The sequence below is a fragment of the Lampetra planeri genome, unplaced genomic scaffold, assembly GCF_965212315.1.
Source record: "Lampetra planeri unplaced genomic scaffold, kcLamPlan1.2.h2 scaffold_931, whole genome shotgun sequence".
NCBI classification, from domain to species: domain Eukaryota; kingdom Metazoa; phylum Chordata; class Hyperoartia; order Petromyzontiformes; family Petromyzontidae; genus Lampetra; species Lampetra planeri.
The window spans coordinates 23263-35825 of NW_027615753.1; the positions used below are offsets into that span (position 1 = coordinate 23263).

Here is a 12563-nt window from a genome sequence, read left to right on the forward strand (position 1 = left end):
CCATGATTTTTTCTGGTTTATAGTTGCCACTGTTTTTCAGTGTAGAACCCCCCCCCCCACACACACACACACCCAACAAAACTGTTCAGTCATTATGTATTATAAAGCTAAAGTTATGAAGCAATCTTGAAATAATAACGCAATAGCTCAAAATAATGAGATTCTCAATATGATAATATTTTCTTTCCCATTTTTTATTATACTTACATTAATTATATACATGCTAATACTCTATTGTGAGAACAATGATTTAAAGCCACTTAGTCATTATTTTTGAGATACAAAGTATTTCATTCTAATTAGTTTACTATTGGCTTCCACAGAAACTTTACAACACAAACGGCTAGGTTGAAGAAGCAGCGGTCTATTTACCTACGCGAAACCACGGATTTACCACTACCTGGCAACTCCCAGTGTAATCTCGCGAATGTGCCTTGTTCTCGCGATATTCAAAGTGGTCACTGCCTGATAGGAAGAATGGCCGCCCTCGTAGCTATGGCTGTAACGGAGATCAACACAAGAGACATATCAGAGCGTTTAAGTTGACCAGGAAGACAGGGAATTACCGGGCACCCCCTCCCACCCGATGTTCAGAACGGATGGGTAGAGGGGGGCTTGGCAAAGGACAGACGAAACGAAAGACATTGGGAGGAAAGGGGAAGGAAGCTAGGACTACCACGAAGGCTAGTGCTAGCTGGCTATCAACACGGTTGTCACTGCTGGGGAGCAAACCCAAGTAGCCTTGACAACTGTGTTCCCAGAGGTTTGGAAGAGACGGCGACGACACTGGAGCGTGTGAACAAACACCCGGCAAGTGGATAATATGAGTGGACCGGGACAAGACAGCGAGCCAGAGGCGAAGGTCCTTCTCATCAAGCGCCTTTACAGGTATTGGGGGCCGTTTTGCTAACCGAGCCGCTAATTATACGTTATTGTTCTGGCTCGGTTCGTGCTAGCCAATCACCATTTGCTATCACATGAATGCTCCTTCCATTCACTGACTTGTAACTAAAATTTGCCTTCGTTTGTCAAATTTCCCCCTCCTTCAACGACTCTCTTACACTCATGAGTAGTTCGTCAGCATGTGTCAGTGCTGCCTTCGTGTCAGAGAAGTGAAACATGAAGCATGAAGGAGTTTTGGTTGAGTGGCATGCATACTTTCCAATGACACCGCCCGACATGTCTGCTAATGATGCTTTTCCACTGTTCCGCAGGGCAGTGGTGGAGTCTGTGCACAAGCTGGATGTTATCATCGGCAGCAAAGCGTCCTACAGAGAGGTCTTCAAGCCGGAGAATATCAGCCTCCGGAACAAGTATGTCCAGCTGCCTGTGCTGTGTTCCATCATTTCTGCACTTGTTATGAGTTCACCATCAGACTGGGTACTTAGATGCTACAAAACTATAATACGCTGCAAGTTGTGTTAAGGTTACTTTACTTAGTGAGTTTCAATCACAACTGTCAAATACAGGTATGTACTTAGTTGTACAGCTGGAGAGCAGTGCTTTGTCCAAAATAATGCACTGCACACTTGATGCTGTAGATGTTTGCTCTTATTTGATAAAGCATGATAGCAATGAATGAATATTTTTATTATTAATTCTTCAGCATGTGTCTGAAAGAGTGTAACACTCATCTGGGACTCATAGAACCACAGTTACAGTCTTAACTCATCATTGTCATTTGTGTTGGAAAGTTTCACAGCAAACTACTGAAGAGATAATGATTTTATATCTCTAATGTAAATAACATGAAATATTGTAGTTCCTGCAACTCACAGTGCGTGGTATTATCATGGTTAAACGTGTCCAGTATTTCCTTTCTTAATTGTTTGGTCTATGAACAGGCAGCTGGTGAAATGTGTGTTACAATATCTCACAGCTTTATTCAGGTATTTTGTCCAAACAAGAGATGGAACCCCAAATATATTTACAAATTTTTTGTTTTGTTTTTGTTTTCTTTTATGGTAAATCTACAAACCTTTGATGGTGACATTTGAGTCACTACAACCAGTGAATTTGTTGTAGCATTTTTCTTGAATATTGCATTGTTGAAATAGTTAAAATCAGCTCACAGATCTGGCTCCACTCGACCAAACAGAGCTTGGTATGTCAAACACCAAAGTGCAGACAGAGATGTCACCAGATTTCCGTCAAGAATCCTGTTAATGTCGGTTGACTCACTGGTCCACTTGTCAAACCAGTTACCCCTCGACACTCTGGTTTGTGTCTGTGTGTGTTTTCAGACTGAGGGAGCTTTGTGTGAAACTGATGTTTCTCCACCCTGTCGACTATGGTCGGAAGGCTGAGGAGCTTCTCTGGAGGAAAGTCTACTATGAGGTCATCCAGGTGATCAAGACCAATAAGAAGGTAATAGCAGCTATGGGACCGTATTAGCTTACCGATTTGTCTCAGCATCACAGCTGCCACACAAAGGTTAACTGTATGTACTATGGCATCTGGCATTCATTGGGGGTTAATTCAGATTCACTGATGAGGCATCTCCTCTAGATGCCTCCTGAGCACTTCCATACACCTGTGTGAAACAGGACAGTCTTGGATTACAGTATCATGTATTTTAGTCCTGTAGACTTTCCAGTAACTTTGTTTAATATGTTTTTGCATTCAGTGTTCATACATTGTCAACTACTTGTATCTTGGGTCATACGTAGATTTGTATGATTATTATTATTATTATTATTATTATTATTATTATTATTATTATTATTATTATTATTATTATTATTATTATTATTATTATTATTGTCATATTCGTATTATTGTTTTTGTTGCCGGTAAATAATTATTATTATTTTAATACTATTTTCTTCTTCTCCCACCACTGCAGCACATCCACAGCCGCAGCGCTCTTGAGTGTGCCTATCGAACTCACCTGATCGCTGGTGTGGGATTCTATCAGCACCTTCTGCTCTACATCCAGTCACATTACCAGCTGGAGCTGCAGGAGTGCATCGACTGGACTCACGTCACAGATCCACTGATTGGTCAGTTACTCAAAAAAACCCAACAACTCTGTCTCGATTTATCACTCACACTCACACACACGCACACTTGTCCGCAGACGTTTATTGCATCAGTGTGAGCATCGGAATGTAAATTGTTTCTTGTGGCTTAAAAATCCCATTTAAAATGATAAAAGGTGTGTTGGTTGAACTGGCACACAGCCTACGCCATAGGCTCCCTGAGTGCCTTACGCCCTTGTGAGCTTTGTCACGCAATGAATCCCGCTTGTTTAGGTTTATCTGTTTATCTGCTCATGCTGGCCTTTATTTCATTTGCTGTGCCAAGTTTCATGTACGATGCTTGACTATGAATCTGGTTTCCACAATGAAAATTAAGTTTTGCTTGAATGCAGAAGTGTGTTGAAATGTCTTGACATAGAATAAAAAAAAACACTGTGTAATGATCCCGGCAGGCCGAAAGAAACCTGTGTCAGCCACCCTCAAGGAGATGGACTGGGCACAGATGGCTTGTCATCGCTGTCTCGTCTACCTCGGCGATCTGGGTAAAAACAGAAAAATCAAATTTGCAATGAATACGCCTCGATGCAGCATGGGGGTGGGGGGTGATACAGCATGTGCCCCTTGCTTTCATTCAACATACTTTAGACCAGCAATATTTTCTTTGCACCAATGTCTATGGGATAGAGTTTGTGCCACAAGAAACTGATATTGGCCAGCAGCATAGTGGAAATTTGGCATTAGAGCAAGGTATCATATGCATACATGCCATTTCTTCTTGTGTGTTACTAATATAATAAAACTGACAGTTAAGCCGCTTCTGCAAGCTCCTTGATCCAGCCAAAGAATTGAGTGCTGACGTTCAGCTGCTTTCTATCTAATTCAGGTTCAAATTGAGTAATAATTCAATGTCAGTTTCTAGTGGCAAACAAAAATTCCATTTTACATTAATTTCAAAGTGTTGCTCAAAGTTTATGTCCTCTGCAGCTCGTTATCAGAATGAGCTCGCTGGCGTTGATGCTGAGCAGCTGGCAGAGAGATTTTACCATCAGGCCCTCTCTGTCATGCCGCACGTTGGTGAGTGATCATCATGTATATGGAGTTTAACTGAACTCCGGTTGTGCCTCTTTCCCGCCAATGCAAAAAATGTCGCCTCACCCATCTCCCTATCCATCTGTCTGCAGGAATGCCCTTTAACCAATTAGGCACACTGGCGGGGAGCAAGTTTTACAATGTTGAAGCAACCTATTACTACCTACGCTGGTGAGTAATTCAATTCAGTTTTATTTTTATAATTATATATAATAATAATAATATATTTATAATAATATTTGATAATGAGTAATGCTCATACATAGAAACAGGTAAGATACAGGTTTTAACAGAAATCTCATTTGTGTCAGTATCCAATCAGAGACCCCATTTGAGGGTGCCTATGGCAACCTGAAGCGCCTGTTTGACAAAGCTGCCAAGATGTACCTCCAAGTAAAGAAGCAGGAAATGAAGAAGCTATCTCCGTCTCGACAGAGGTGAGGAGGATGCCAAACTGGCTTGGTGTGAAAACTGCTGTGAAATCAACAACCAGTCAGGAAAGCTTGTGTTTCCATGTACAGGACATACTATCAGTCTTGGCTGAATTTAATCTGTCTGTCTGTGTGCTCCCTTTACACCAGTGGATAACAGGTTTCACTGGACCCCAGATGCAATTTCGTCTGAAATATCATTGTGACTTTTCTCTGCTGAGTGTCTTGAATCTCGTCCCACATCTGTGGCTTCTTGTAATTACCAAGTTGTGTAGGAATCACAAAGGCACGCTCACAAATGGTCTCTCCAGATGGGAGTAGATAATGGATGATCCCTGTGGTGAAATCGTATTGTTATAAGCAACAGAAGGAAAGAGACAAATATGCAAACAAATGCTAATTGTGGAATAATATTTCAGGAGACTGTTATTGTACATTGGCATTTTGTATCCCTGGTGTATTAAAAAGTTGACTAGTTTTGCCGACACTGCTCTGAGATGTATGTCTAATATGTCTTTGTTCTTTGATTATTACTGTCATGATAACAGAAGTGAACGACACTTTGAGTTCAGGTTTACACTCTTTACAATATTCAGCAGGGACCCACCTTCACTCCATGAATATGCTCTGAAGTAAAAAGGAAACCATAACATGAAAACATTAAAAGCTTGAAGCAGAACTGAAGTGAGGGTGAGCTGCTGTTTGTAGGTGGCAATGTGGGAGAGAGAGTGTGAGTGGTGTGTTCAGATGGCTTGAGCTAGTGTAAATAGTGGTTTGATCTTACACACATGATTGACTGGTTTGTAGAATTTCACCACTAGATGTCACTGTCTCGAGGGCAGCTGTCAGGCAGTGTTCTAGCTGGACTTAGCACCTTAAAACCTCAGACCTCTGGCAATTAAGTGTGTTAGTTGTCTGCGTTTCTGTTGCACGTGTGTTATATAAGGTCATGAAAAATCTACAACAGTGAAGACATTTTGCTTCATAAATAACTGTAAAGAGCAACGTAAGAACTCAGAGAAATGTAATTTTATTGTATGTATTTTTTTCCCCATTAATTGTCATGTTTAAGAGAATATTTGATCTTGACAATAGTCTCCAAAATGGCTTGTGTTTTGTAAAAATGTGCAGAATCCCTGCTCCACACAAACAGCAGCTTCAGTGACAATTCACAAATTCCACATAATCAATAAGGACAGGTCAGGGAAGATTAAAGTAGCAGAAGCAGAAATTTTTCTATCTCAATCTTTATCGGCTGCAATTTCAGTAATTCCTGTTTTGTTTTTTTTCACAGATCAAAAGATATCAAACGCCTCCTGGTGAGCTTCATGTACCTCCATAGTCTGCTGCAGCCCAAGAACAGGTGAGTATGAGAACTGTCATTCTACTTCTCATCAGTCTAGTCTTCCTATTTATCAATGTGAAATTCTTTTCTCTCTCTCGTTTCTCTCTCTTCTGTGAAGTCTGATGGAGACGGAGCTGACATCGCTCTGCCAGTCCGTGCTGGAGGACTTCAACCTGGTGCTGTTCTACCTGCCGCCGACGCCACCTGGTGGCGCTCACCATGCCCTCAGTGAGGAGGAAGAGGAGCAGCAGACGCACACTGACAGCTCCTGCACTGTGCTGCCTGACACGCTGGTTTTCAAGATGGTGGTCACATGTCTGATGGTGGTGCACAGCCTAAAAAGAGGAGGTTGGTGTTTGTAGGACGTTTACAGGAGAGTTTCTGTTTCCAGTTGTTAAAGAATTCCTTTTTGGACTGACTCAAGCTGAGGACTGTATTTTTTTTGTTTAGGATCAAAGCAGTACAGTGCATCCATAGCGTTCACTCTGGCTCTGTTCTCCCACCTGGTGAACCATGTAAACATCCGGCTGCAGGCTGAACTGGAGGAAGCTGAGAGCCCGGTGCCTCCACTGCACACTGATGCCACAGGTAGGGAACAAAGGCGCCAATGAAGCTGAATGTCTGTTCCTGCCTGGTTAAAACTCTATGCACAGACTGTTGATAAGGGGAAGAAATACGTTCACCTCAAACATTTCCGTTCACTCAGAGCCTTGTTGATTGGTTTACATATAAAAAAAAATGTGTGAATGTTTTTCGTTTTTATTCCCCTGGCTGTATCTTTGATTCATTTCAGCTCTGATGCTGTTTCTGTTATAATCACTTTTATCAGAGGCACCATGACATTTCCCATAAGTGTCCCTCTACTGAAAAAGAAACAACTGGGCAGATCTAGTCGAAGACGTATTAATGACTGAAAAAAAATATTGCCATTAGTAACGCTGTTACTCCCATCACTGATAACGTCTTGGCGTTTTTTAAATGAACAGTTTTCAGCAAAACTACAGCAGCAAATGAAGTGTTTTCTCCACGGATGATTTGGCTTTAAAGTTTAACATTGTTTAGTTTAGTTAAAGATTTCAGAGAACAAACACTGTGCTGAAACACAATTATCCTTCTTTTCATCCAGATGACCCAGAGATGAGGGATTTGTCAGCTCTGCCAACAGAAAACTCTAATGAGAGGCCCCTGCAGAACGGTTCCCTGGAGCAGGAAGATGAAGAGGAGGAGGAGAAAGATGATGCTGGCTGTGAAAGTGTTGGCACCAAAAAGCAGATCAGTGTGGAAGAACAACACAAGCTGGAAGAAGAAAAAAAGAGGCAGAAGAAGAAGTACACCTGCCTCTCCAGGCTGCGCAGACGCCGCTGCGCTCGCAAGGACTTTCGAGGAGAGGAGGAAAGCGACCTAAGTGAGGGCTTCGAGAGTGAAGATGAGGAAGATGATGACGATGAGAGAAGGGAGCATATGGATTCAACAGATGGAGCCTCCACAGAAACTTCGCCCAATCCTTCCATCCTCCAGAAGGAGACAAAGAGTGACCACTTGGCTAAGGAGGCCAGTTGGGGGAGTGGCTCTGAGGAGGAGGAGGAGGAGGAGGAGGAAGGAGGAACGGCGTTTGATGTAGAGACGGACTCAGACATGAACAGCCAGGAGTCTCGCTCAGACTTGGAAGACATGGACGACACGGAAAACTCAGACAACCCAGAGGGTCAGACCCAGGAGAACCATGACCAGGACGAGGAGGAGGAGGAAGAGCAGAATAAAGAAGATGGGGCCGACAGGGACAGCGATACCCCTACACGCACCAACGGACCGCTCACGCCCAGCGACCCCAGCATCAGCAGCAACCTCCAGGCCATGTCCTCTCAGCTCTTCCAGGCAAAGCGCTGCTTCCGCCTGGCACCGACCTTTAGCAACATGCTGTTGAGACCTCAAGCCTCATCCTCCTTGAGTCGTCCCGCCCCTACTGACGACTCTGTTCCCCCTTCCCAAGACACGACCCCTCCTCCCAGGGATTCACCCTGTGAAATGAACCCTGGCACAGCCAACGGAACAAATGAAAATGGTAATGTACTTTTTTTTGTTTTAGTTGGCTTCTTTTCAGTCTTTTCAGTTCAGTCTTCGGTCTCTCAGCAGTTGACTTTAATACCTCTCGTTTTGTGTCATTTCCAGACCTGGACTCTGATTCAGAAGGGAGCCAACACAGTGCTCAGTCAGTGCACAGTGAGAAAACACTCTTAGAGAAGCTGGAGATCTTGGCCAATCAGGGGTTAATTCAAGTGGTGAAGGTCTTCATTGACTGGCTTAGAACAAACACCGACATTATCCTGATGTGTGCGCAGGTACGTTTTGTCAATGAAACAATTTCCTTGCAGGAGCACATTTAACAAGTGGCCATTTTCCACTGTTGTGTCCTGCAGAGTTCTCAAAGTCTGTGGAACCGACTGTCTGTGCTGCTCAACCTGCTGCCAGATGGCAGCAAGATGCTGGAGGCCGGTGAGTTACCGTGGGTACATGCTAGTGATGGCCAGATGAAACTTCATGAAGCACTGCAGCTCTCCATCCAATATGTGGGGTGCTAAATTTGCTATACTGCGCCTTCAATTGGACAATAAATGTTAAATAGGCAGCATGGCTATACTGACCTTGGCGTATGATTTGATTTAAATAGATAAATGAATGAATGATGTTTGCGATGGCCATGAATACATTTTGAATAAGTATAGTGCAAAATAACATCCACAAAATGTTGTGGTGGGGAACCCAAGCCTTCTGTCTCAGAATTGCACGTCCAAATCATTTCCTGAATCTGTCACATGGTCCGGCCGGCTTGCGAGGCTACAAACGGGGGGAACCACATGTGTTAAGATGTTTTAAAGTAGCACATCTTTTGACATCTTCTGATATTTAGCCCTCATGGAACGTTTGCTTCTATCTGGGGTTTTTACATTATTCTGACATGTCTGACATATGTGTTCATCCACGTCTGTATTACAGAGCTGGGTCTGATCCCAGAGGTGACAGAACTGTTAAACGAGTGCGAGCATCCCAGTTTGGTCCAGAGTCTGCTGCTGCCTGAGGACTTGGCTCTGCGACACCTGCCCGCTCTCAACGTAGCTCACCGCCGCCTCGACTTCACTCGCCACAACCCTTCCCTCAGCCCCCTGCAAGAGGTGCACGCAATTTTGCACACACAACTTATCAGCCTGATACGGTTTAGTTTTTTTTTAATAAATAAGATTGTGAGCAAGACTATCTGACTTGTTATAAGCAAAATCCCAGTGTTTGTCTGGAGGAACCAGGTGACGCCACGCTCGCTTCTTGTGCTCTCTCTCTCACACACACAGACTGTTGTGTCAGACACATTGGAAAACAGAACCAAATTACCCTTCACCATGGTCAATGATGACAATGTTCGGCCGTTTTATCCTGAAAACACAACTGAATTAACTGCCTTGTTTGCGAATGTCTGTTTTGATTATAATTCATCCGATGAATGTAAAGAATTTGATCATTTATCAAATCATTTATCAATAATGTCATCACGTAGTAAATTAGTTGAACTACTTCAAAGAAAGAACTTATCATTTATGCTGCTTCAGGGGTTTTTACCAAACCAAAGCACAAGTAAAGATTAAATGATAAATCCATCAAGAATATATGAGATATATATGAGAAAGATTCCTTCTCGCTAAAGTATCATCTGCGTCTCGTTTCCGCCAGAATCAGTTGACATTGAAATGTCTGCTAACAGGTGTCCATGGGAAGTTCCTGTGAAATCCATTTAACACATCTCATTACACAGAAGTCTTCTTTCTCTCTCCCTTTTTTTTTTGTTTTTAAGTGTATGGTGCGAGTGTGTTGTATTCGCAGTTTTGGCCATTTCCTCACCAGTCTCCAGGGCAACGTGCTGCACTTCAACCCAGAAGCGGGCATCTTCACCAGCATCAGCCAGTCTGAACAGGATAATCTGGTGCAGCAAGCAAAGGCCCAGTTCCGAATGGTGAGCTGACTGACCCAAAAGACGATTGAAGAACTGAAGAAATGAAGCACATTGAACAACTGAATTGGATTCAGTCTGCTTTGTGTGTACAGTGAATCTGTCTCCGATTATGTTGACTCCTGTTTCTGTTTGTCCAGGCTGAAGAAGAAGCTCGTCGAAATAGGTTAATGAGGGATATGGCCCAGCTTCGACTGCAGGTTTGAACACCTTCACTGTTTCCTTTTAAGTGGGCTTTCACTCCTAAAAGTCTGAACCAAGGTTCGTGCTTTTGCTCCACTGTGTACGTTTGATCCGCTTGGTTCAGGTTTCACACTGCATCAATACCAGCGGACCAAATGATCTACTGACGTTCTGTCCTCATTTCCCATGTCTGCTACGTCTCCCTGCACTTGACATTGATTGGTTGGGTATTATAATATTTATTCGTCAAGTGCAGGCTGACACCCGAAAACTTCCTGTTAAAGGACGGAAAGTCCGGAACTGTCAAAACCAATAGTCCAAACTGCGGTTCATTTGGTCCCAAAGGAGACCACCTCTTCTGGGCGTACTACATTTTGGTTCCTTGGTACAGATCAAGGTCAGGGGGAGCTTTCACATCTCTAAATTTGGTTTGGATCAAACTAAAAAGGCAGAAAGTCTGGACCAAACATGGTAGTTGTGAAAGGCCCCTGAGAGCCAAGCGAACATATCGTATGGATATGGTGGTGTCAGTCAGCATTCACAGAGTTTCCAGGAGGTCTCTGGTCAAGCTCCCATGGTCATTGGCAGCAAAGCGTCTGGCGTTACGAATCAGTTCCGCCTGATTTCCAGCGGCTCAGCAGCTGTCTGTTATAGTTTTAGGCAGGATAACACTCATTGGGAATTTACTTCCAGTACCATTGTAAGATTAACAAGGTCTCCACTTCACATCCCTCTGATACGCTGCCGGAGCTTTAAACAGCTTACGTACCCGTCTGTCTCCTCCTTGCAGTTGGAGGTTTCCCAACTAGAGGGCAGCCTTCAACAGCCTAAAGCTCAGTCGTCCATGTCTCCATACCTGGTGCCAGACACACCTGCTCTCTGCCAGCATCTCAACCTCATCCGTCAGCTGGCTGGCAGCGGCTGCTTCATCATCATCATCCCACGGACAGGTCAGTGATGGAGGACGTGTTTAGTTCAGGGACCCAGTTTAACAGTAAGATGTGTGGGGATTCACTGTTTTTCTGGCAAGAAAAATTGAAGACATCAATTTTATGGGTCATGGAAGGTTAGAATTGATTGGAGATTTAAATCAATTGAAACTCAAATCAATTGAAATTCAAACTGATCACTATTGATTCGTTAGACTTGAACATGAGTGGTCATTCACAGAGAAATGTAGCCAGCTGCCACCCACAGTGTACATGAGGTTCCATCTACCCTTTTGCAGTGATTGATGGACTTGACAGACTGAAGAAGGAAAATGCAGGTGCGAGAGATGGAATCCGCTTCCTGGAGACGGAATTTCGTAAAGGCAACAGGTGGGTGACCCTCGTGTATCTGTCAAACCCGCCCATCAAAGTCAGTGGGCGGGGCTGACGCAGATGAAGTCTAGTTTGAGGGGAGAGGTTGACAGATTTAAAAAAATAAAATCAATTCACAATTCACTGCAACACAAGGACTGTGAAATAATTGATTAAACAGTGACACAGTGTTAGTGTTTCCTTCAACGTTTATGAACACTGGTCTCGTTCTGTAGGTACATCCGCTGCCAGAAGGAGTCAAGTCGAAGTTTTGAAAGAGATAAGGTGAAACGTCAGGACATCGAAGCCTGGTAAGTCTTTCTGCATTTCCTCTGTGATTTCATCTCACATGTTCATTTCCTGAAAAGAATTCCCTGAATACAATGTTCCATTTTTAGGCATTTGTACAAAATGGTGGACAGTTGTCGCCAGCTGACAGTCTCCCAAAGCAACGGAGATGAAGATACAGCCGGCATGGTGACCATTCTTACCGGCCATCAAGTGGAAGAGCTTTGCACTCAGTCAGCAGCGATGAAGGTCAGTGACACACTGTGTGTAGTTTCTGCTCAGAACCTTCACTCAAAGTTTCACTGAAAGGAGAATAGCTGAGTTCCTTCAAAGGTCAGTCCACATGTACCTGCTGCAAAATCTGCTGTGAATCTGCAGCTTACATCCTCCTCTCCATATTACACAAAATTTAGGCACTCGAACAACTCAAACTGTCATTCTTACTGTACACACACACTCACACGTTGATTAGACGCAGAAGCATAAATCAGGTTGAACACACCAGTCTCAAGCATCAGGTGTTAATGGATGTAACCGAAGTTCAGCACGTGTGAAGTTTCCACAAACTGTCCCTCAAACAAGTGTGAAACGGTGCTTCAGCGTGTTGTAAATGACAACATATAACTTTAAAGTGGCTGTATGACAAAAATGTTTATTGAAACATCTTCCCCTCCCCCCACTAGTCTGCCATCCAGGCAGCGAGCTCAGCGGGCATGGAGATGAAGAACATTGTGGAGTTCTACCGCCAGTGGAAGGAGATTGGCTGAGAGGTGAAACGAGGGCAGCTGTCGGTGCTGCAAACAGCTGATCGATCACAACACTCGCTCCCTCTCTCTCCCACTCTTTTGCTCGGTGTGTATCTGCATCTCCAAATGCAAATAAACAACTCAAAGGAAGGCTAGATCGATGGAAAAGAGCTGGAAAAATAAATGCAGCGGACAAAAGATG

At 43.6% G+C, this 12563-nt stretch overlaps 1 protein-coding gene across 1 annotated transcript; it reads left to right on the plus strand.

The window, feature by feature from the left end:
- The first annotated feature begins 823 nt into the window (after positions 1-823).
- SMG5 (SMG5 nonsense mediated mRNA decay factor) lies at positions 824-12382 on the plus strand. Its single transcript, XM_078624714.1, has 23 exons — positions 824-888; positions 1215-1313; positions 2244-2367; positions 2846-3002; positions 3434-3523; positions 3966-4055; positions 4163-4241; positions 4382-4507; positions 5796-5864; positions 5965-6194; positions 6297-6434; positions 6973-7551; positions 7609-7866; positions 8016-8185; positions 8264-8339; positions 8841-9016; positions 9688-9846; positions 9984-10043; positions 10817-10976; positions 11255-11345; positions 11564-11638; positions 11726-11864; positions 12299-12382. The coding sequence occupies exons 1-23, from the start codon at positions 824-826 to the stop codon at positions 12380-12382; spliced, it is 3294 nt and encodes a 1097-aa protein (XP_078480840.1).
- Positions 12383-12563: the final 181 nt, after the last annotated feature.

Bases quoted from the DNA above. Each gene is read 5' to 3' on its own strand.
- SMG5 (XM_078624714.1), top strand. From the start codon at position 824: ATGAGTGGACCGGGACAAGACAGCGAGCCAGAGGCGAAGGTCCTTCTC. The intron at 8,186-8,263 runs GTACGTTTTGTC...TGTGTCCTGCAG, and splicing joins TTATCCTGATGTGTGCGCAG to AGTTCTCAAAGTCTGTGGAA. The intron at 9,847-9,983 runs GTGAGCTGACTG...CTGTTTGTCCAG, and splicing joins CAAAGGCCCAGTTCCGAATG to GCTGAAGAAGAAGCTCGTCG.